The sequence below is a fragment of the Cryptotermes secundus genome, unplaced genomic scaffold (assembly GCF_002891405.2).
Source record: "Cryptotermes secundus unplaced genomic scaffold, Csec_1.0 scaffold779, whole genome shotgun sequence".
Taxonomy (NCBI): Eukaryota; Metazoa; Arthropoda; class Insecta; order Blattodea; family Kalotermitidae; genus Cryptotermes; species Cryptotermes secundus.
This window is the reverse complement of record NW_019737096.1, coordinates 1,483,048-1,508,959: the sequence shown is the minus strand read 5'-3', so window position 1 is coordinate 1,508,959 and position 25,912 is coordinate 1,483,048. Positions and strand designations below refer to the sequence as shown.

General features: G+C 39.4%; 1 protein-coding gene across 4 annotated transcripts in view; it reads left to right on the top strand.

Annotated features, from left to right (window-relative positions):
* Nucleotides 1–3,224: 3,224 nt before the first annotated feature.
* LOC111870192 (nuclear factor NF-kappa-B p100 subunit) overlaps nucleotides 3,225–25,912 on the top strand; it is a 37,647-nt gene continuing 14,959 nt past the window's right edge. Inside the window, exons 1-12 of one of the 4 annotated variants that reach the window (XM_023862276.2) lie at nucleotides 6,032–6,228; nucleotides 6,470–6,631; nucleotides 9,328–9,411; nucleotides 9,659–9,720; nucleotides 10,707–10,876; nucleotides 12,589–12,730; nucleotides 15,010–15,148; nucleotides 17,476–17,580; nucleotides 18,595–18,831; nucleotides 22,310–22,579; nucleotides 23,204–23,335; nucleotides 25,314–25,432. In XM_023862276.2, coding sequence (XP_023718044.1) covers nucleotides 6,147–6,228; nucleotides 6,470–6,631; nucleotides 9,328–9,411; nucleotides 9,659–9,720; nucleotides 10,707–10,876; nucleotides 12,589–12,730; nucleotides 15,010–15,148; nucleotides 17,476–17,580; nucleotides 18,595–18,831; nucleotides 22,310–22,579; nucleotides 23,204–23,335; nucleotides 25,314–25,432 — 1,704 coding nt within the window. In that variant the 5' untranslated portion in view covers nucleotides 6,032–6,146. The other 3 variants (XM_023862278.2, XM_023862277.2, XM_023862275.2) reach the window with 3 other exon arrangements.

Here is a 25,912-nt window from a genome sequence, read left to right as displayed (position 1 = left end):
AAGACTGTCAGTCCTCTTCCAGTGCGGCAGTATTCACCCAGCAATCATAATCACCTCGTGAAACAAAGAGCTTTAAATGATATTATCAAGACAACGCCCTTAGAACTGCATTTCGAGACAATTTATGCAACTGAATACAATAAATTATCAACCTCCAAGAAATAACACTTGAATTTTTCTATTAACGCCAATTTCTTAATCAAATTAAGCATAATTTTTAATTAATGCTTCCCCAATATGAGAAAATACAATTAAATAACTTACACCTGATGATGGCCTTGGGTGACGGAAAGGAATTGAGAACAAATAAGTAAATGTAGCGTGACAGTGAAGGACAGTAAGACAACTATCGAGTGTTAATGTAAATTGCAGAAAAAGAGGTAACAGAATTAAATAATTAATGCCACAGACTGCTGAAACATAATATTATGTATGTAGCCTGCTTGCAAACCTCTGGCTTTGACCACCTAAAATCGCTCCCAAGAGAAAGTTTATCAGGCAAACTGTCTGTTAAGCAGAAAGTGGAATGAATGTCTAAGCAAGAGAAATACCTTTTCAATTCTATGAATATCATAGAGCTTTTATAGCTCTAAGCGCTGGTGATGTGAAGTACGTTGAATAATCAAAACAATTATCTGTGTAGGCCTGTCTATCTATTATATCATGTTAATATAAAATGGAGAAAGTTTGTGGATCAAGTAATGCCTATTTACATTTTAAAGACTGTAAAATGAAAAATACCTGACATTAATAAAACGAAAATTCGCAGGTTAAGCAATTGAGGCATGAAACTGACTTTTCGCTCGCAGTTCAATACCAAGTTGTATAACGGGTAGAATTTAATCTTTGCATTCCCTGTATGTTTTCAAGGTGTGGTTCAACTGTACAGGAGTAAATTGTTTAAAATATATGAACGCTGGCAAAGGAAATTATTTCAATTGTCGGATCCGAGGTTTTTACTGTGGCTTAGCCTCCCAGTTCGTGACAGGCGCAGTGACCAATTGCAAGCCTAAAATGGGGACAGTAGGTTACTTGGAAACGCCATTGCTTATCGTTTAAACTACGCAGCATAATATCACAGAATACCATAACTTTAATGCTCACATACGTAAGAGCCTCAAAACACATAAATGTGGTTCGCCTCCAGTTCCGCGTGTTCCAGTTCCTTAAACTGAAAGTTCGTGGTTGTAATATTCCTTCCTTTTCATGCAATAAAATTTGTAAAAAGTAAATTATGCTTACAGATAATAAACCCAAAATCTTACTAAATTTTTTTTAGGTTATTGTTCCAGTATCTTCCTCTTATCGTAACACTCAAAACCTCCTATTGATCTAATTCCTTCTTTTCAACACTACATTTTCCCCTCATCGAACAATGGAGCGCAGTTCTGCTGCACTTAGAAAACGACGTGTTACGTCACGACCCTGCCATCAGAGCTTCGTTTGTGATAACAAGGTGCTTTACGGTCAATGACATTTATGTACGAGATGATCTAAGTGCGCTATTCTTTAACTTCTTGGAGGCTTGTAGGGGAAGTGGTGGTAATGCTCCCTGGATTCCTAACCTCGGCACGTGGACGTAAGTTGTCAGTTACATCATTGGGCTACTTCTGACCTTCGAGGACACTATGAGAAGGAGGCAAGGTGAACCTCAGAATCCTCTGGATGTGGCCGTAAAAGGAAAAAGAATAAGGCCCCCACTGAGAACTGAACCCGTTCATGCTCAACCATTCAACCATTCTTTGGGCTTGTAACTGAATGCGAATGTATGTTATACGCGTATTCCTTAACCGAGAATGTTCAGTGCCGACAACTGTGACTGTCGCTTCTTCGGTTACGATACCACATACTGGTGCTGTAAATAAACATATTTAGACGTGCTAGATTATAGACTATTAGCCTATTTGTACTGTATAATGTGAGTCAGAGAAAGCCTTCAGAAAATATGCTAGTGTTTTGCCTGAGAAGCTGTGAGAACCACTGTGCAGTCTTAAGCTAGAGGCTCAAACGCAGAATCACGAAAGATAGCTTATTTAATGATGATGTAATAGCTGATGATGATCAATTTCAATAACATCGAGAGTGGTAGATAGGTATATAACAAACAAACTCCGTGATTTTAGTCCGCAAGCGAAATATACCGACCGAGCGACCGCCGCTTGTCGGCGAAATTAGTGCCAACTTTTGCTGATAGAGGATGTCGCGTGGTCAGCGCAACGAATCCCCACGGCCGTTAATTTAGGTTTTCTAGACCAGAGCCGTTATTTCCTTGAAATAGCTCCTTAATTACCATCACGAGGCTGAGTGAACCCCTTCCAGACCCACCACTTCTCAGAAAAAAATCTGATAGCGCCGGGAATTGAACTCTGACCGCTAGACCACAGAGGCTATCCAGGTAGGCATATAAAAGCGCAAAAACAGATAAGCTGGATGGGTCGGGTCGGAGCCAGTCATTAAAACAAAGCCTGTGTACAAAATAAAGTTGTGTTACGGAGACAGAAGTTGGGACACAGATACGCGTATAGTCACTTTCATATTCGAGTACGTTTTCTAATCATGCTGTGACTTTTCGGTATTCGTGGAACGGAGTTAATAATTGCAGGGTTGATGTGTGGAAGTCGCAGGTACAAAAGGCTGAGCAGATGCGCTTGGAAGTTTGGGTGGCGTTCTGTCTTCTGGGATGTAAACGCCGTGTGGTCCGTTGAACGTCAACCGACTTTTCTGAGGAACACGTCGCCTCTATGTTCAGGGTCGAAAAATAGGCGAAGCAAGAAACTAGCGTGAAGCAGGTAGCAAGCAGAGTTCAACGGACTACACGGTGTTATATCCCAGAAGACAGAACTGGTCATAACCACAGCTGTGAGAACCTTAAAACCTAGAAATTTGGTTGGTTAGGCGGAATACTTGTCTGTCGAAAGGCTCGGGATGGTGTATGTTCCGGTAGATTTCGAAGTATAGCAGGAACCCAGGCTACTGTAGCGGCAAATGCTTGCGGATGAGTAAAAGAAACATGCAGTGTATCTAGGTTTAGTACCACGAATTCTCTTTGCGGGAATCCCACGCTGACATCATACAATGCAATGTTTTGCAACTTCCCTGTTCATTCGCTGACGTCATATAGGCCAACACATAGAGACCACAGATTCAGTTTAGTGCACGCCAAGACGAGCTGGACGTTTAACAGGTTTTCAGAAAATGGAAGACTCTGGTTGGTTTACATGTAGGATATCGAAGCAAGATGTATGACAGGTTTTACCTGAGTGATAAGCTGCTGCAGTTACTTGCCAGAATGTCGGAGTTCTCAAAGTTGTGCCCACGGGTAATCTTGACTTAAATTTAATGGGGGTTTTGACCACTGTAGATATTATTGTTTATGTTCTAGAATAGTCATAGCGCTGTTTTCAGCTGTTAGGCGCCAGCATATCTGGAAGCAATTGAGGCGCACTGGTAAACTTGACAAAAGTCAAATGTCACTCACCTGCCGTTGCATTATGTGATTCGACCTGGAGACTAAAATCGAGCATTAGAGTACCAGAGAACACATTTTTTTAGAAAAGGGAGTTCTGGTCTTAGCCACTGGGAATTGAAACTGGAAGGTGCTTTAATCGAGTCTAGCCGGCGATTACGTACCATGCTACAAACCGGAAGGTCGCGGGTTCAAGTCTCGATGAGGTCATTGGATTTCTTTTTCATTTGACTTAATCCTTCGGGCCGCACTATGGCCCTGGGGTCAACTCAGCTTATAACAGAAATGAGTACCAGGAATTAATTAAATAATTTTCCTGGGGAGTAAGGCGCGGCCGGCCCGTAAGGCTGACAACCTTACCGCCATCTGTGAGCCGATTGTCTAGATAATGTGGGACCCTCAACGTCTCACAACCCTATGGGCCTTCACGGCCTGTAACAGGAATAGCTTTACTTACTTTTTTACTCTGTGCACAGCATGACGCATGACTGCAGGGTGGTAATCTCAAAATATCTTTACGGTGTCACAAATTTAGAATTTTTAAATCACAAATTCAACAAAACATTGATTGATACGCTACTTTAGATGCTAGATCCAAGTTACACTGAAAGTGAATTAAATGGCTGGTTTCCATATTTATTGGTTTTTGTTTCTTTAACGACTTTTTTCAACTACATCATTATGTAGCGTCGAATTAAATTGTGACTATGCACAATGGAATTCAAATGATGTGGAAGGAAGCGGATGTGGCCTAATTTAAGGTACTGTCAACATATGCACTTCGAAGGATTGAGAAGGATCATATAAATCCTTGTTCAGGATTTCCAGTTTCTAGGACGACATTTGATCCCGAGACTTCTGAATACGAAGCAGGAATGCTAACCACTTGATAGCGACGTTCACTTAACACATTTTACTGGTTGCCGCCTGATTCTGTTGGCTTCTTACTTGGCTTACTATTCGACACTGAAGACGAGAGCGATACGTTCCTCTGAAACGTCGAGCTCTCGCGGAACCACATGGCGTTACAACGCAGACGACCATACTCTTCATTAATTATTCAGTGATCATTTAACTTGCGACGTAAACAAACATGGGCACATCGCCTATACTCTTTATATCAATGGCCGATTAGTTTTCGAATTTATAGTCTTCCTGGTCTTTTTTTTATTGCTAGTGGGGTGGGACTAAGTCCCTTGTACTGCGGCCACTTCTGGCCTATTGTACCAGCACCAGATGATAGGTGAGGGTGATTGTGGAGCAATTGGTGGAATGAAGATTGGCAGGAGAAACCGAAGTACTCGGAGAAAACCTGCCCCAACGCTACTTTGTCCACCACAAATCCCATTTGACCAGACCCGGGATAGAACCCGGGCCGCCGCGGTGGGAAGCCAGCCACTAACCGCTTGAGCTATGGCGCGGCCTCTTCCTGGTCTTACTCAGTCCCGCTTGACAGATCCCGGGATATTACCTCGATTAGACCATGACCGTTTCCTTCCAAATCCATTCCATTTCATTATTCACCAGCTATGCCACTGTTCTACGCTATGTAGTCTGTAATATTGACACTGTTGTAAAATAAGCCATAGGCCGCGCCATAGCTCAAGCGGTTAGTCGCTGGCTTCCCACCGCGGCGGCCCGGGTTCGATCCCGGGTCTGGTCAAGTGGGATTTGTGGTGGACAAAGTGGCGCTGGGGCAGGTTTTCTCCGAGTACTACGGTTTCCCCTGCCAATATTCATTCCACCAATTGCTCCACAATCACCCTCACCTATCATCTGGGGCTGGTACAATAAGCCAGAAGTGACCGCAGTGCACCCCACTAGCAATAAAAAAAATATGCCGTAAACAAAACCAATACCTTCAGCTTTTCGTCCCCAGTTTGCAGTCTAAAATCAGAGCAAAAGTGACACACGTCCAGTTCTTCACTTTATTTATGCAATGCTTGTCAATGTGAGAAATTTTTGACACCTCATTATATGTCACTGAGAATGTCCTTCACACGAACAGTCATCACAGTATTAAAAAAGCAATTAATTTAAATGTGAAGCTTTTTATGTACGTACTGTTTATTGCATTATTAAACAATTCTTTCTAGCAGAATTTGCAGCGTACAGTTGTACGGTGTGGTAGTTGTAAATCCACTTTCCAGTTTTCTGGTAACTCATGAACAGTTGCAACTGTGCCTGTAAGGTTCAGTATGATGGGGCAACGATTTGGTGAAGGACCAGAAGTGCGTAAGGACCTTCCTTGTTCAATGAGTGAGCAATATACTTACATTGTTTTTAGAATTCAAACCTTACTTAACTCAAATACGTTTCGTAAGTTTGATGTCCGTTTTATCGACCAACAAAAATGTTTTCAAGTTCGCTCACTAACAACACAAATGAAACGCGTAATTTGTGGTTCATATAAGCCGCGGAGGCGTGAGTGGCATGTTTCATCCGCATGCGCGGGAGGGCACGTAGTTTACGTCACGGAAAGTACCCTGACGATTCGAGGTCATCGGGGAAGTACCGCGTATGAAAGTGTTTTAGTGGAGGGGGTTTTGTTGTTTATTGGTAAGTCTGGAGCCGCCAGTACTTCGTATTTGCATGTTTCACTGGTGGCTATTGTGGTGGACAGATAATTCAAAGTTTTGCACTTCGAAGTGCGAGTGGAATACGACCGAAGCAACAGAGAATGTCAACCTCGGCATCCACAGTTTTTAATTTAGGGGCTATTATTAATCCCTACAGTACAAATTACGAAAGGGATAGAATCGGTAATTTGCTGTTTACCATTCTAAATTAGATTGAATGATAATTCAAATTAACTGTTAAGGAACTCCAGGTCTACATAACCTCAAATATAGTGTTCAGTTAATGGAGATGTGGGAACTGCCCAAATTCAAGCAAATGTGACTACTCAAATATCGTTGCTTAGTTGTGGACAGTTGCCACAAAGAATTATATTAATGTTTGTTAGGTTAATTTTGTTGCATAATCCCAACATTTTGTTTTCAGGAATGATGAACTCTAGCCCCAGCCCAGGTTCATACTCTCAAAGTTCTATGGATTCGCAGGATTCATCAAGCAACATGTCAGCTCTGTCACCCATGTCGGTGACTCTGTCACCACGATCATATCAGAATATTTTGGTCCTCAGTCCAGAGCAAGTTGGTGTTGGTGCGTCTCAACTGTGTTTTTGTAATGCTAGATTATGGGAATGTAATTTCTGTGTAACCAAACTACTGGAGGTAGGTTAGGATTGTAAGCCTTTTAACAACTCTGCTGTTTGTTTATTCAGTTTCACCGCTCTTCATTCATAAACAAAATTGTTTCAATTAAATGTGGAATTATGGAGTGCTGGGAAGAACTTTTTAAATGCTCCAGACAGGTGTGTTGGCCTTCCCAGCACGTAGCACACACTCACTCAATAGACTAATTATGAAGGAATTTGTGTTGCGTTTCTGGTTTTATAACCAAAGATAATGTAAAATAATTGAACTCCAAAAGTAAACTGACAGTAGTCGCCAAATTCAAGTTTCTTACAGAGAAGTATAGAAGTTTTATATGCCAACATGTACAGCAGGTAGCAGATGGTGAATAATATATAAAGGCTATTTAGAAAGCAATAAAATTAGTGTATGTATTGCACTGTGGTGATTATTTAGATCATCACCCATTCATTTTCAGAGTAGTCACATCGGTTTGAAGTCCACTCATCCCATAGCTAGACACATGATTATAAGTATAAGTGGTGTATAATATGGGTTATAGCATGTTTAATGATGTAGAGCAGCTGGCGGAATGAGAATTGTTAGGGAAAACTGAAGTACTCAGAGAAAACTTTGCTGCATGCCACTTTGTCCAACACAATTTCCAGATGACCCAACTCAGGATCAAACCTAGGCTGCCACAGTGGGAAGCTGATGACTAACCACCTGAGCTATGGCATGCCTCATGCACCTGATGTATTTCTTCAATTACTTGTATGGGAAAGGGAGAAAAGTTGCAAGGTGCCTAATCCGGATTGTAGAGAAGAAGATATAATACATTTTCTGCAGAATATCTTAAATCAAATGTGACTCATATAGGCATGCATCATCATCTGCCTGTTGTTTCTGCGGTCCTTTCCAGTGTAAATGTTATGTGTAAAATGTGTCTATAGTATGGACCAGTGATGGTGAAAGGGTGTGACCTACATGTGGATACAGGATGTTAAATTGGTTGAGAAAGATTGTCTTCATTCCACTCGAGACAGAGATGGGGAGTCTAAGAACTGTGAGTCTTCCATTCGCTGCTTTGTGATATTTGGTAACGGAATTGTGGTAAAATAAAATTTGTCAGTGGTAGTGATGTGAAAAAATGCATTACTCGAGTGCTTCAAAATGGCATATAAGTTCTTATCATGCAGCGTCCTGGTACACCATTTGGTCAGTCTTCAACAACCTGGTTTCAGCATCAGCACACTTCTTTCATGTCAGAGACAGTACACAAGATTAGATGTGCACTGCCTGTAAAGTTTGATATGATGTCTGCAAGTTCATGAACAGTCATATGACAGTTTTCTTTAACATAATGGCAGCTTTGTTCCCTAAAATTTTGTTTTACAGAGGTCACAAGTTGTATTTGATGTTCGTTCACTGTGGTTTCCCTGCCACTAAAAATGTGTGTATTCTGTGATATAGATAGAATTAACATATCTGCCTTTCATTCATGTTTACTCGCAACTGATGATACCAGCAATCAGGGGTCTCTTTAATACCTGACTGTGTACAAGGTGGTTTAATGAATTTCTAATTTGTTTACATTTTGTATGGAACAGGAAGGTATTTTCAAAACCCTTAGAGAAATGTTGTAGGTTGTCAGAAGTGGAGGACCTTGTGTCATTGGCCCTGTCTGTATCTCAGTTTTCCAAAGAGGTTACATGCACTTGCTTATGATAGTAGTTATCATGCCATCTTGCAAGTCTGTTTTGTTGTCACTTGGGCAAAGAGATCCTGTCCATTTGAGATTTTGTGGAATGCTATGTGTATTTGTCTCTACTGTTTCCCTGAACATTCATATTCTCCCTCTGATGACAGGTTTTCAGCTACACTGCAAGAAAAGCATGTGTTAATGTTCTATTTTTTATGTGTGCGAGATTAAATAAGACTGTGCAATGTATATGTGTGTTTGTTTTGTATGATAGGTCTGTAATATGAATATGTTTTAAAATGTATTGGAAATCCCGTTTTCATGATAGGCAGTCAAAGAGAAGTTACCATGCGTTGGTGATATGTGTAGTATATCATCAGTAAGCCTAGAGGTGAAAGTGTATTAGTGCAAATATAGAACTAACTATATGGAGTCCAGAATAATTTCGGGGACAGTGTTACAACAGTGGAATATAATATAATTTTATTGCTGGTACTAAACAGATTTTGTACTTGAAAATAAGTGAATGAAGAAGTGTTAAAACAGCATTTAAAGACAGTTTTGAAATTATTCTGTCTCACATATATCTTTGTTACTGTAATTGTCAAAGAATCTAGAAGAAAGACATGAGAAGTGTAGTTGGTCTGACTTGGTAAGTGGTAGAAACAGTAGAGTAATATGCATGGGATGATACAAGTTGAAAAATATGTAGAAGAAATGGATCTGGCCTGCATAAGGTACTATCCTGGCATTTGCATCGAGAAACTCTTTCGAAATGGACAGTTCTTTGGCTGCAGTTCAAATGAAGTAACCTCAGGCAATTTTTCATATGTGGTTTCCATTCTCCTAGCCCTCCTGGTAACTAAAACTCACTAGAAGTTGAACTGAACCTTTGTTACTGTTAGCTGTGGAAGCCGCTAGTTGCAGACACAGTATTTAAAATCCCTCATCTCTGTCTGCAGTTTCTGTATTACCTTACCTGCGTATTACTGAAGAGCCAGTGGAGAAGTTTCGATTCCGCTACAAATCTGAAATGATGGGAACACATGACAGTATCCTTGGGCGCAGTTCTGACAAGAACAGGAAGAAAACTTACCCAACTGTTCAGGTGAACTTACTGAATCACTGCTAATAGAAAGTGAATATTAAAACCAGATGTTGGACACAATCCAAGGGCATTCCAGCCTAGTACACATCTTCAAAGCTGTTATGTTGGCAACTCTCAAATACTGAAATATAATGTTAGAGTTGGCAACATCATAGCAAAGAATTTAAGAACTTTAATGGGAACACATGACAGTATCCTTGGGCGCAGTTCTGACAAGAACAGGAAGAAAACTTACCCAACTGTTCAGGTGAACTTACTGAATCACTGCTAATAGAAAGTGAATATTAAAACCAGATGTTGGACACAATCCAAGGGCATTCCAGCCTAGTACACATCTTCAAAGCTGTTATGTTGGCAACTCTCAAATACTGAAATATAATGTTAGAGTTGGCAACATCATAGCAAAGAATTTAAGAACTTTAATGGGAACACATGACAGTATCCTTGGGCGCAGTTCTGACAAGAACAGGAAGAAAACTTACCTGACTGTTCAGGTGAACTTACTGAATCACTGCTAATAGAAAGTGAATATTAAAACCAGATGTTGGACACAATCCAAGGGCATTCCAGCCTAGTACACATCTTCAAAGCTGTTATGTTGGCAACTCTCAAATACTGAAATATAATGTTAGAGTTGGCAACATCATAGCAAAGAATTTAAGAACTTTAATGGGAACACATGACAGTATCCTTGGGCGCAGTTCTGACAAGAACAGGAAGAAAACTTACCTGACTGTTCAGGTGAACTTACTGAATCACTGCTAATAGAAAGTGAATATTAAAACCAGATGTTGGACACAATCCAAGGGCATTCCAGCCTAGTACACATCCTCAAAACTTCTCTGACATCCATTTCAGTATTATTCTTATACATATTCAGTTTTAAAAGTAGTGCTTTCCATGCCAAATTTTATATGAAGTTTTTGTTTCTCCACCTGAATTCTGTCTCTCTGCCTTAGAAATCCTGATATGGCAATTGTAGCAATACTAGGTAACCTGTATAATTCCTACATTCGTAAGTAAGCTTTTTTTTTTTACTAACTTCAGTCGTATTAACTAATCATCCTATAAATATTATGATTTTTATTACATTTTGCACAGCGAGTGTACACAGTCCTGATGAAATTGTTGATGGTAAATTATGGATGAGATAGTGTGAAATATCATATGCACAGTTGTATCTCCCAACAGGTTAAGAAAGTAACCATTCAAAATAATAATTTTTGTTTTCAGCTGTGTAATTATGATGGTCCAGCAATCATCAGATGCTCACTGTACACAACGCACCAAGTGAAATCTCAGAGAACACCACATACTCACCGCCTGGTTGTCAGGTCGGACAATGAAGACAAGGATGATCCACATGAGCTTCCTGTGTCACCTGAACTTGGCTATTCTGTGGTGTAGGTGCAGTCTGTCTTCTGCTTGCCCTCCAAAATACTGAATTTAAAAAAAAAAATTGGAATGTAAGGGATGTAACACTGGATTTATTCAGTGGATGAAAAGGGAGACAGAAAATTTTTGTAAATCCTGTCCATGCTACACAAGTCACTTTTGAATAAAAGTTACCATTGCAGTTTTATCACAAATTATCTGTAACTTGAGCTTAACCTGCAGCACTCTCTGAGTGCAGACCTGTGCTTACTATGCAGAATACCTTGGAAATAGGAAACAGCGTATTTGAGCACTGAATTGAGAAAAGCTTAAGTGTAAGGATCATAACGGAGAGGTTACTTGTTGAGGAAATACACAAACTGAATTCTTTCATGGTGTGTTGATTCATGCGAGTAAAATTTTGAATAGCAGTTACCACTTAGGTCCATCCTTCCATGTTTCTAATTTCAAGACATTATTCGAAACCCTTCATTATCACATTGGAACCTTTCCCACTTGTACCATCCAGCAGTATTCTACCTGTCACAATGGCTTACTTCCCTTTACATTTCTAATTCTTTTGCTCTCTCAGTCTGTCCCTCTGAAGGAAGACTTTGAACTGAGGACAAGTACATGGTCATATGTTAAAAAGTAGCATATAAGACCTTCATGAGGGGGCCAGAGTGTCCTGAGTGTCAGAACTCTCAGATTTAAGGTGGCTCATTTGTAAATACTTCTGCAAACCTTCTTCACACTGTAATGTTAAACTGTAGTTCTGTAATTTTATATTGTACACATTCTTTTTTGTAATTGGGAGGGGGGCAGGCATTCACAATGAAAAGTTGCAAAAAAAATGCACTTGTTCGAGTTGCCTCTGTCTGTCTGTCTGTCTCCATGTAACACGCAGAGGACCACTGGACAGCCTTCCATGAAATTTTATAGGGTGGAGTTACCAGACAGTTTTTCTAGCACTTTTCTTGCTTCAAATATGATAGTCATAATGGACACTTTACATGCATTTTCTGCATTAGTCTAACCTTACCGCCATCTTTGAGCCGATTGTCTAGATAATGTGGGACCCTCAACGTCTCACAACCCTATGGGCCTTCATGGCCTGTTACAGTTATAGCTTTACTTTTTACTTTCTGCGCTTGAGTATAACTCCCAAAATATTCATCAGAGCAAAAAAATATTTTAAGTGAAAGTTGTAGAGAAAATCCAACATGTTTTGTGCATAATACAGATTTCCTCTAAGTCGTATGGTTTTCAAGGTACTTATAGTCAAAAGGAAAGGATTTTTATACTGTGTCATTTCAGAATTCATGAACTGTTGCAGCTGATTTTGATAACATTTTATGTTGGAGTTCTTTTTGCAAATTTTCCAGAATAAATATGCCTAATATTATTGTACCTCTGCCTCAGTCATCTGAGTAGCAGATTTTCTATTCAAAATTTTGTAATAATTTTTTGTTTCCCCACAATCTATGTGTCCAGCTAGTCTCATTCTGCACTTATTCACTGCAACAATACAAAGTGAGGCATGAAAACTGTGAAGGACAGCGTTATGGAAGTTCCTTAATTCATCCTTTACTTTCTTGTTCAGAAATTATCTTCACCACTATGATCTTACCGCAGTATCTCTTATTCCCTCAGTAGTGCATTATGAAGTTGGCCACAAACAGAACTTCATTTTTCTTTGTCCGTCTTATATTAATATATCCATTTCTCTGTAATTTTTTAGATTTGCAGGGATGGGTATCATCCATACAGCAAAGAGACACATCATAGATGAGTTGATAAAGAAGAAGAAGTTGCGTCATTTGGAAATGTTGAGATCACGTAATGTGAATATTACAAGCCTTTCAACCCGGGATGAAATAAATGTAAGTTGTTTTTAGACATGTTATTCTGGGCTAATTCTTTGTGTGTCCATGGATTGCTTTGCGTGGGCTTGTCAGTTCATCTCAGCCGCATGCACATTTTTGGGCAGAATTCATTCTTTTCTTCACCTGATGCTGTACAGATGCATTATCCAGCAATGCCAAGGGTGCAAACAGTTTTTCAGTCTAATTTCTCATTACCAGATTACCAGGGGTGACATTTAGACCTGTGCAGGCTGTGATTAGAAATTCTCTTTTATGGAACTTCAGGCTTCACCTCCAAGTTTACTAAATTCACACATTTGCATCCAATCTGGAACCATTTAATTGAACTGAGCAAGGTGGCTCAAGAAGTAATTTATGCTTCTGACTTGAATTTGGTGGGGTATGCAGTTTGAATTGTAGTTGTAACACTGTTGTGACAGGTGTTTCATGGTTTCTCTCAGTCCCTCTGGACAGATGTTATGGTAGTACCTAAAATTAAGCAATCAGCAGCTTTCTTTTACGTCCTTCCCAATTTGTCATTCTATAATCATCCTGTCATTTGATGCTATATTTTCTGAGCTACTGATGGCAAAATTCCATGCGAGCACATGCATGCGCGCACACAATGCTAGTTAATCCATTTTTTATTTTTACTGTATATTCCTTTCAAATCCATTTTAATTTCCTTTTATGTATGTATAGCTCTCACATGAAGGTCCCTTGCATTGGAAAATTTTGTGTTCATTGTTTCCATGTGAATGTTACATATCTGCCCATTTCATCGTTAATTTTATCATCCCTGACAGTGATAAAAGATGAAAGAAAATTTGTAACTTTCCATGATTCCCTTCTGTCTTGTTCAATATTCTGTTCTCATATACAGACTGCATTTCAAATACTAACCAAGACTTTCACACAAGTGCGAAAATAAGCAAAAGATCCCAAAGAAGTGGTTGAGGCTGTAGCACAACTTTGCACATGATTTGGCTTTATTAATTCGGGTTGTTACTCACATATCCTGAAGTGCATGAGTTCTGTTCCACGTTGTGTACAGAAGAGCCAAAGGAAATGCTGATACGTGGTGCAATCCAAAAGTTCCCGAAATATGTTAATAAAAACTACTACGTCTTACCTGGATCTTATTCTGCACCATCACCTTCAAAGTAGTTCCCTTGGGAGCGCATACACCGATCTCAGCGTTTCTGCCACTTTTGAAATACATCCTGGAAGTCTTTCTTTGTTAGGGTGTTTAGTTCCGTCTGCTTTTCTGCTTGAATTTCCTCAACTGTATCAAATCTTCGCCCCTTCAACTTGATTTTCATCTTGGGGAAGAGAAAGAAGTCGCATGGAGCTAAGTCTGGCGAGTACAGTGGGTGGGGAACAACTGCCATCTTGTTTTTAGCCAAAAATTCCTGCACAATGTAAGCCATATGCAGTCGTGCGTCGTCATGGTGGAGTACCCAGTCGTTCGTGCGCCACTTCTCTGGACGTTTTCTCCTCATGTTCACGCCCTAGAACATCGCGATAGAACTCTTTATTGACTGTCTGACCAGGAGGGATGAACTCCTTATGAACAATCCCGTCAATATAAAAAAGCAGATCAACATGGACTTAATGTTGCTCTTGACTTGTTGAGCTTTTTTGGCCGAGGTGAAGAAGGGCTCTTCCATTGCGACGATTTCTGCTTACTTTCAGGGTCGTAGCCATAAACCCAACTTTCGTCACCAGCGACAACCTTCGAAAGAAAGTCTGGATCCTCTTGAAGCTGTTGTTGAAGTTCCCTGCAGACTTCCAAGCGATGCTGCTTCTGTTCATTTTGCAGCAGTTGTGGCACAAACTTTGCCGCAATCTTCATGTTCAGTTCTTCTGGCAAAATTCGTTGACATGTACCATAACTGAGTCCCAAGGTGTTACAGAGGTCTTGGATGGTCAGTCTACGATCTTGCAGAATCAGATACCTAACTTTCACAATATTTTCTGGTGTGGTGCCAGTTGATGGCCATCCCAAACGATTGTCATCATCATTCGATATTTAAAACAAAACTTTATATAGACATGCTGCTCTCTCAGGTCAGCCATCGCAAAACCACAAAAAAAAACGGAAACACAACCCTTGGAAATACGTTCACCAACAATAAACCCAACCACTCAACTCGATGCCGCTTGCCACACTGATTCAAGAAGGGTGTGTGGGGAGACACCTGGCAGTATTTCGATGTACTCATATCCATTCGCGCACAAAATTCAAATTTTGGGAACTTTTGGATTGCACCACGTATCTTTTCTCAATGTTTCAGATCCGTGCTGAAGCTGAAGCAGAAGCTAAGAAGATGAACCTGAACAGTGTGTGCCTGTGTTTTGAGGCTTTTGTCAGGGAGAATGGAGTTATGCAGCCCATTTGCTTGCCAGTGTTCTCATCGCCCATCAACAACATGAGTGAGTTTTCTTCATATGATGACTGGAATGCATGTTAATAGTAATCTTTAAAGAAATCAAATACCAGACCTGTGTTTAAGTTGAATACATAAATTTGTTGAAAACAAGATTGTAAAATTACAAAATGTGCACTTTATAACTTCATTTGGCAGAAGCAGTTGTAAATTACATGCTAACTCCATGCTCATGTATTTATTCTCATGAACTCAGGTATTTTAAATGTTTATTTAGGTAAGCTGTAAAAAGAATATATACTTTTATGTAAAATTATGTTTTAATTATGTGTATGTATTTATGCTTGTTGATATATAAATTTAGATAGAGGAATTCACTGTTTGTTATTTGGTAATGTTTGTATATGTTTCAAGATCATTGTTGGTGACTGTACAAATTAGGAAATTTGTATATAATGTAACAGTTCTTTTCAAATTATATAATATAGCAGTGAAGCTAATTTCTGTAGTTAGTTTTTGTGTTACATAACGTAACACAACCTATGTATTTGCTAGTCGTACCAAATTCTAAGTGCCTGACATAATGTCATCAAATGAAAAATACTCCAACATGATCACTGTGTTTTTATTTTACATTTTTGATAAATAACCTTCACCAAATCTGCATATGTTAAGAAATCTACTGTTGTAGAACTTCTTTCTCTAGAATTGTACTAACAGTGATTCTTCCTCAGCAGTGAACATGTTATGATGCTGGCATCTTTAAGGGGATTTTGATAGCTATGAACATTATGACCTTCCATTTGACTTGCAAAGCAAGTCACTTTGCTAATAAGGTTTTCATCTGTGATCAATTTCTGGTGGTAGTAAGGTTTGACCAAGTATTTCAGATGTGTAGGTGTGGTAGCGTGAGCACTTTAACATACTTCTTAGGTACAAAAATATTGTAGTAGTAGAGTTACTGAGGTTATGGACATTATTCATCATCCCATTTTTTATTTAAAAACTTTTCACAGTTGGGCCCAACTGTGTAGGCCAATTACCTGAATGTGCAGGCACAGTCCAGTCTTCAGAACGTTTTAAATAAAGAAATGGAATGATGGATAATGTCCAAGAAGTCAGTTATTATATTAATATACCACTGCCACAAACTTTTATCTTATTGTAGTTGTCTTTAATTCCCTTTCCCCCGCCCCTCCAGCATTCCCTGTGGGGGAGAGGGTATGTCTTTACAGCACCTAAATGTGTGCTGCTTTTGCTGTCGTCATGTTTCACCATGTGCTGTTTATCAGCATGTGACTGTAGCTATATTAATGAAGTTAAACAATATTTTTCCTTGTGTGTATTCATTCATTCATCAGTAATCAGTCAGACGACAGGTCCACAGTCTCTTCCAAAACAGTTCCTCCACTTAATGCGATCTTCTGTTTTTGGAAAGAGACTGTCCAGGAAAAGTGATAATGTGGTAGTTCTTCCATTTGCTTTCCACATCACAATACAACAGCCATTCAAACCACTCTGGTCACGCCTGTTGCTGTACGAACTTGAACCATCTCGAGCATCATTTGCTCTGTGCTTCAAGTCGCTGCTGATGACGCTGCTTGCAGCATCAGTTTTTGGTCTCTCTCTTCGTCTGATGCCTACCCTTTGACCTGTCCAGCAAGGGAGGCCCTGCCAGTAGCTACGCTACCGCTGGTAGAGCTCTCAGGGTCCTTGGCATACTCAAACCCCCCCACCACGATAAGGTGGTGACACCAACGAGGGGGGTATGTATATATCTCTCCAAAAACAAATTCAGCAACAAATTAGGCTGGGTAGGTTACATTATAGTATTATATTCTATCACATCATGTCATATTTGTTTAGGTTGTATTGTTTAGATTATTTTAATAATTGCATATAATAATTTCTGTTATGTTTTTATTTTGTCTGTTAAGCATGAGTAAAGTACAAATATTTGCAGAAGTATAGCTGTAGATGACATGGGTGAATAATAAAAGAGGTCAAGTACTAGTTCATATTGTAGAAGTGTCCTGTAAGGAAGTTATAATACCACCTTCAACTTCCAAGAAGTCCCAAGAAGAATGTATGTTTACACCAAAGCTACAATTTTTGCCCTCAATCTTGAAATACGTAATGCACCTCGATTCAGGTTTAGTAAAGTAGAACATTCAGAATAGCCAAAATTACTTCCAGATGTGCAGTTAATAGAAAACTATCACTCTTCCTCCTGACACACAGTTACAGTCCCACAAAGTTGTTAAACAGTATGAAAATCAGGAGTCAAGGATCATAGGAAATTATCACCACAGTGTCTACAGAAATTTCCCCAATGGCCATCAATAATGCCTTGATGTTTTGTTCCTGTTTCAGAAAGTGCTCTTACAGGAGAGCTTAAAATCTGTCGCATTGACAAGCATGTTAGCAGCTGTTTGGGAAATGAAGAAGTCTTTATCTTGGTTGAGAAGGTGGGAAAGAGTGAGTATGCTTATGTTCAGATGTGATACGATTGTTTGTTACCACTGTCCAGGAATTGAGCATGAAATATCACAAGTAAGTGCACCTTCTGTGAAATGAATCAGAGGGAACCTCAATATGAACTCTGAGATTTACTCATAGTTGTGATTTGTTTGCACTAGTTCATGAAACATGCTGAATAATTAGTTTTATCAGTATAGTTATGTCTGGACTATAAGATTGTAAGAATTGAGGTTCTTACAGTGGTGAGAACTCAGGTTGTGATCTTGATAACAACACTTGTATTCTGGTGGGTGATTACTGTTGTTTCAAAGGAACATGGAGACGGTATGTCCCTTTGAAAAGTTTTTTTCCCACCTACTAGACCATGTGGTGTCATAACTCAGAAGACCACAATCAGAAGCTTGAAAATTAATAGTGGCTGATATACATTTCATGAGACTAACAACAAGGTTCATCCCTTTGGACCATAAAAGAAAAGAATTAATGGGACAAAATGAAAAACTTGAGCAATAACAGATTTTAGTCAACACTGCAGAAGTAAAGAAAGTTGTCTTCTGGGTTTAGGCACCGTGTATTCTTCGTTTTGGCCAACGAAGAATACACGGTGCCTAAACCCAGAAGACAACTTTCTTCATTGTCGTCGCCATGAAAACCTCAAAACTTACACTGCAGAAGTAGTTTATGAGAATTTGTTGAAAAAATGGGCACTGATAGGGTTTCTCTAAGGATAATAAAATGCCTACTCAGAAGAAGAAGAAGAAGAAGAAGAAGGTGTTAAGAAAGGCATAGAAAATAATAAGATATTTTGTAATATTCTCCATAGGCCAGCTAGACCTAATATTGGGAAGGACAGTCTTCACAGGTGTTATGTTTGGTATAATCGCTGTGTCACTATGTGCAGAAAATTATACAAAATCTGCCCAGAACCTCCTGTTTTGTATTTAAAATTCTGTAAAACTTTTTGCAGGAATAATGTGAAAGTCATTTTTAATTGCCTTCCTTTTACTTTAGAAAACATAAAGATAAAATTCTTCGAGTTGGATGATGAGGACAATGAGGTTTGGTGTGACTATGGGAAATTCTCAGAACTGGATGTTCATCACCAGTATGCCATTGTGTTTCGCACACCACCATACCGTGACACAGAAATTGATAAGACTGTGGATGTCTTTCTGCAACTGTACCGTCCTACTGATGGAGACTGCAGTGAACCCATCAAGTTTGCATACAAGCCTTCAGAAAAAACAGGTATAGCTAGTTGCAAACAGTTAACCTCTTAAGTAATGTGGCAAATTCTATGATTTGTATGTTTTTTACTTGACCTTCTTTATATTGATAGGAAGATCAGTGACCCTTTCCTCCCAGTGAACCACTTAAGGGAAGGTTTGGTAGATATATCCTATAATCCAGCGAGGCCAGTGCTTAGGGATTAATTTTTTTGTGGTAGTCTCTCTCTCTCTGTCTCTCTCTCTTTCACACACACACACACACACACAACAATAACAACAAAAGTATGCATGCATTCTCATACAACCCCCTCCACTCCCCCACATGATGCAACTGTATTATGTATGGTGAGGGCTGTACTGGAAGTAATGAGCAGCATCAGTTTATATATGTTCTTTCGGCATAATGACTAGGGTTATAGGGCTTGTATATTTTCTGAGATCTGAAATACAGGTCCAATGCATATATGCACCTATACTCACCAGTAATCTACTGCAACAAAATGGCTGTAAATGATGTATCATTTTGCCAGCATCCTGTGATTGAATTCTTAAAGGAGAACAGTTCTGCTGCAGACAGAAACATGTTTGTGGAGATTACTGCATCTGTGCCAGCAGCATGCAGTAAGTAAAACAGTTCAAAGATGCCTGTAGGGACATTGCCGATCTGCCTTGCAGTGATCGACCAAGAACCACTACCATGTGGAATGCAGTGTGCGGAAAGTTTATGCCCACATCACAGAAGATCAGGAGGTGACAGGAAAAATGATAATGCAGCTTGGCATTGGACACAGCGAAATGTAGAAGATGATAAAAGACTTTGGGATACTGGAAAGAGTGTCATTGTTGAGTTCCCTGGCTGCTGAGAAACAAGCACAAAACGGCTGTTCCGGCAGTATGCTGCTAAGGGCAGTGACTTCCTACTGAACATTGTGAGTGATGATGAAAGCTGGTTCCACCGGTTTCACCCCAAAACAAAATGACAGCATGGAATGATATCAGACCCCATCTCCAAAGAAGGCCAGAACCACACCCTTAGCTGGAAAAATTGTGGGTACAATTTTCTAGGATGTCAAGGTGTGCATATTTCCTACCCAGAAAGGAAATTATGAGCGCAGTTTGCTATATTCAGACTGTCCAGAAATTGCTACATTCATTTCATGACAAGCGTCTGATGAAAGGACACATCGTTCTCCAGCACAGTAATGCATGCCCTGGTAGTGCGCATTTAATTTCAGGGAGAATTGAAGAGTTTGGTTGGGAAGTGCTCCCCACCCTCCCTACAGTCCAGGCTTGGCCCCCTTGGATTACCACTTGTTTAGACCCTTAAAAATTCTCATGAGAAACCAGAGGTGTGAAAATGATGAGACAGTGTAGCAGACCTTGCACATATGGTTGCAAAATACTGAAACAGAATCCTGCTGCATTGGCATATTCAAGATCATCATTGCTATCAGAAATATCTGGTTTGTTCTGGGGTTTCATGGAATAGTGACAGGAGATCTTTAGAAACCAAAGATAATATCTGTTTTTGTACATGTGCCTCTGCTTTAATATAAAATAAATGTGTTCATGCCATGTGAGTATGACCTGTATAATTTTTATGCTGTCTTATTCAAGAGGTGCTTGGTTCAGATTTTGGCAAGTACGTCATCTGGCCTGGTTGAGCTTTTTCTGATTTTCCTCAGTCCCTTCAGGCAAATGCCAGTGTAGTACCTTGATTGTTCCATGCCTCATTTCTTCCAGATTCTTTCTAATTCATCTTTCCTCCTCCATCCTGCCATTCAGCGCTCTGTAGTCTTGTTACTGGCAGCATCATAAAATAACCCACAGATAGAAAGAAAGCATATAAAATTTCAGTAGAACCAAAGAGCTTGAATGTGTGAGTGTAAGTCAATAAGTAAGTTACTAATAGATATAAAACTTAAACAAATAAGAGTACTGATTTGAAAAATGCTTTTATTTCTCAACATAATCTCCTTGCATATTGAGACACTTGTCCCATTTTTTCACAAGCCCATGAAAACCAGCAGCATAAAATTCTTTGGGCTCCTGTTGGAACCAGGTGGTGACTTCCCTTTCTACAGCTTCATCATCGGGAAAATGTTCAGCCAGAAGATGATGTTTAAGAGGGCCAAACAAATGGAAGTCGCTTGGAGCAAGGTCGGTGCTATACAGAGTATGCTTCAGGACTTCCCACTTGAATTTCGCAGCATCTCATTTGCCATGTTGGCAGTATGGGGATGCACATTGTCATGCAAGAGCAACCACCTTTGGTGAGGAGTTCTGGTCACTTCTGTTAAATGGCCTTACGAAGTTTCCTGAGGATGTTACAGTAGGAGTTAGCATTTACAGTTTGTCCTTGAGGGTGGAATGCAGTGAGCAGTATGCCTTCATGATCCCAGAAGACTGTGAGCATCACTTTCCTGGAGGATGGTGTCGCCTTAAACTTTCTTTTGGCAGGTGACACAGGATGTTCCCACTGCATTGACAGTGCTTTGTCTCAGGATGGTAATGGTGAACCCAAGACTCATTACCTGTGACAATTCAGGCTAGCATATCGTGTCCTTCATCGTTGTTGCGATTGAGATGCTGTAATTCCAGACACATTCTTTGCATATTGTACGAGTATTGTAGGGTGAACATGCACAGCACCCATTGTGCACAGACTTTGTGAGAACCTAGCCTGTCATGCATTATGAGGTAGGCCATGCCGTGTGAACAACCAATAGCAGTGGCTATAGTGTCTATAGTTACACTTCTGTCTGCTCGGATTAAGTCTTTAACCCGTAGCACTTTCGCCTCTGTGGCAATCTGCATTGGCTGGCGGGCACAGTGTTCATCTTCATTATGTGTCCCCCCTTCAGAGAACTTCTGCACCCAATTATAAACAGCTTGACATGAAAGGCACATCTCACCACAGATGGGAAGCATGTCTTTATGAATATTCTTTGATTCCATACCTTTTGCCCACAAAAATTGCACAATGGAGAGCTGCTTGAGGGTTGTACACTCACTCAGAGGCGCCGCCATCTTGCAGTTGCTGTTTCGCTTTTGTAAACATCGATTGTCTCGTGTTGAATGTCATCAGTTTCCACCAGACTAATGCTGCCATCTACTGGCAATAGCCTCAAGTGCCTCATTCAAACATGTAGTACCCCACATCAATTTGTAACTTACTTATTGAGTCACTTACGTAGATCATTTTAAACTTCTTGGAGCTTCATGTCAAGTGTAGGTCATCATAGCAGCCATTGTGCACGGGATCAAGGCAAACTCCTCTTTGATTTTAAATTGAAACTGATGTCATACTTAAGAATATTGTGACATGAAATCTGAAAGCCAGAATGGTGGACTCAGAATAGTCGTCCATTGCTAGGCGACAGCCAGTAAATGCATTTCAACAGCAACAAAAACGCACTCCTGTATCAACAATACCCAGGCCATTGCTAGACAAGTTCTCTATGTTGTCTTTTCTTATGCACTTCTAACTACTGCAGGTCGAGCAACCAGAAAAAGGCAGAGGACTTCACTGACAGATTGTATACCAGTTGCTGTGGTCCAAGGCCATGTTTATGGCAACCCAGTGATTGGACAAACCGCAGCACCTTCTCCCCCCCTGGCCAATCCAGACTGTGATGGCCAAGTTGATTTGGGGAAATTTGAAACTCCACCTGACTTGTTTGAAACAGTGCTAAATGAGGATGCTGCTGTCAATGGAATGAACTCAAATGAATTCAAGGAATTCATCAGGAACCTCTCCTATTCAAGTAAGGAATTGTCCTTCCTACTCATTGCTGCCTTCTGAAATTAAATTAAAACAAGCAGTTAAACAAATTGACAGAGTTCACAGCATATTGCGAGTAGGTGAACTTCAGAACCTTTCATTCTCTAGTTTCTTTTTCTGCCTATATCAAACATTAAACTGTTGTCTGTGCATCACACAGTTGTGCTGTCACACTCATTAGTTCAGCAGACCCCCTGTAGACCTGATTATCACCAAATTTAAATCTGGATGATTAAGGCTAAAGGCAGCATTTATAGGAAATGTGCAATAGGAAATTATCTTCAGTATGAGGAAAATTAGCTCTCAAATTAAAACTGAATTCATCTTTACATTGCCAGATATATCATAACCCAGTGTAGTATCCAAGTTGTTTTGTTTTTTGTCATGAGTCATTGTAATTATGTTTCATTGTGTGCAAAATGTATCTAATTTACCAAATCGAACCTTCCAGAATTTGCACCATCCAGATCAGAATTGTGCTGTGCACAGGTCTTTGTATGGAAAGGCATTTTTTTTTCAAGCATGGCTAAAAATGCAAACTTATAGTTTGTACTGACAAAGTTCCAGTATAGTCAAACTGTACATCTGTTACATGTTGTTATTCCAGGCTTGGGATCATCGTATGCAGAGACTTTTGAGAATAATGAGTTTTTTCTAAAAGATGGAGCACATACAAGAGATGTCACAACCATGGACATCAGCACAGATGGCAGCAGCAGATTGAAGATTAAAAAACGAGGCAAGTTGTGAAAGTTCAGTTTCCCAAACTCAGAACCTCATTTAACTACATCTTTTGTTATTGTTATGTTATTGAACATGTAAACACTTGGAAGCTTTTGTAGTTACAAAATTTGATCACTTGAGCAGTGTGTAAATCAGTAACTGGGAAGGATTTGAAGATTATGTGAACTTAGCAAACATTTCTTTTGCTGGCAATGTATCAGCTGTTCTGAGGTTTGCTTCAGGTTGATGGAAGTCATTATTGCTGATACACTATTTATAATAAGATAAATTACCATAAAGTGTGTCTAATTTTTTAATGAATAAATAATCTGCTCATCCCAATATGTTTTGGCCTTGGAGCAGCCAGTATGAGAGGAAACTTTATGTAATTCATAAAATATTCTAAAATATTTGAGTCATTCACATGAAATCTGATCATAAATTCTTGAAATGTTTGGAATTAATATCATGTTGAAGCCTGTGACAGATCCATCTTAAACAAGGGTTCAGTGTATTTTGTGTCAACAACAGTTGACAGCTTTATGCTTTTCTGTGGGTTTCTTTGACCCTAGTGTTCTTTTTATTTATCAGTATACACCAAAGAAGTTCTAAAAACGATATAACACTGCAACAGGAGAACTCGCTGTCATTTAAATTTAACTACAGGGGCATCCAGTGTACTTTTTAAAGAAGTCATAAGAGGGTTAAGATTTATATATATATTATATTGAAATTATCAATCTCACCAGTGTGTTGCTTGCCAGTAAGGCTCATACAGTAGCAGCACTACTTGTTCTTGAGTCTGTATACCAGTATTTCCTCCATCACTGATGTAAGGATCAGTGTAACATAACTAAGTTATTACATCCTCATCATTTGAAGTAGGGTATACCGCAAGAAGGTGTCAGCATTCTCTATTTAGCTCGCAGTCAGGTTATTTAAATGAAACAGACACACAAATCCCTCTCAGTATTGTAGCTGCCTAAATTATGGGCGTATTTAATCGTTAGTTTAAATTTTGATTTATTGATTGGGCTTGAAGTATGCGAGTATGTCGCGGAACTTGGAATTCCTTTGTGGGGTTTGGAGCCATATATCAACCATAAGTGAGGTCCTGAGGGGTCCAGCTGGTCAGAGTAGGTCATAGGACTGGTGGCTTGCAGATGTGTAAGTACATTATTAAGGATGATGTGGCTTTCATTAATTTTAACCAATAAGAATGCATACATTCAATGTAAGGGCGAGGAATTCAAAATCCAGTCAACTGGCGGTGAGGGACTTGTGTGAGCATTGGATGCCACTTCTTCTTTGAGGATAGATGTGTTGCTGTTAAGGTCATCTGGGGGGGGGAGCTTTTTATTTTAACTTCACAAATCAACAGGTGTTTTGGCAACTCCAGCAAATTCGTCCTAATAAAGTAGTACCTGTCTATTGTGTAAATTGACACGAACTAGAAATTGAGCAACATCACATCATTTCACCTCATCACATCTGCAGCTTAAGTAATTCAGTGATAAAGAGTATAAACTGGCGAAATATAATAAATGAACCTTATCATCAAAGTAAATCATTGTTTCTTATTATATGGTGCATGACTGATGTATTTCCTTATTAATGCAACCTTCGAGACAAGTCAAGCCTTTACCATCTGACTTACATATTCTAGTCTGTCCCATAATAACAATAATATATCTTGAAATATTAACCCATCAAATTACCCATCGACACGTCAGCTAACACTGCCCAAGTCAGAGGTTGGGTTATCTTCTCCATTTATAATATCTAGCAGTTTCCAAAATCTCTGAGCATTTCTGTAAATCTGCATTCGAACTTGCAGCTCCTGAGTATTGTTTTTACATTGTGTTTACTTATATGAATATATTGGAGACAAATATTAATTTTCCTGTTTGGTTATATTCATGTAAACATAGCCAGTGATTTTGTCCATATTACACTGCATTAAAAACTGAATTTTTATTATGTGTGTGTTTCAGCTACCCCATTGAGCAGAGAACCAGGTGTTGACACAAATGTTGCAACAAAATTCAGTCGTGTCTCAATAGAAGATATGAAGGAGCAGCATAGGAATTCCACAAAAATAGAGATAATGATGGTAAGTTGACTAAGGTCACTTCAGCATGTGTTTGACTGTTAGTAATAGAGACTCTTGTATTTGTGTATTTATTTCAGCAACAGGCAAGGAAGAAAACAAAAGACTGAATTTGTGTGGTATGTGGGTTATCTGTTCTACGAGTATGTAACCTGTTCTTTAGGAAGTGAAAGATTGTTATTTCAATGAGATCATGGATGTAGGAGAAAGATTGCGTTCATTTTCACCCTCCCCCTCCTCCACCTGGATTTCCATCACTGGGAGGCTATGTTGGATAAAATAATTATGTTACGTTCTCATGCTTAGATATTTGTGACCCCTATAGTATAAGTAACTTAAACTCTCAGGGTTTAGCCATATCATGTGTTGATGCTGCTGCAATGTGTCGGTGTACATTGCACTGCCATCTTCAGAGTATATGCGGTAGAAGGAGGATGTGGCTTAATGTGTAGTTCTCATAGTGGAATTAAGGCCTGGTGTGTG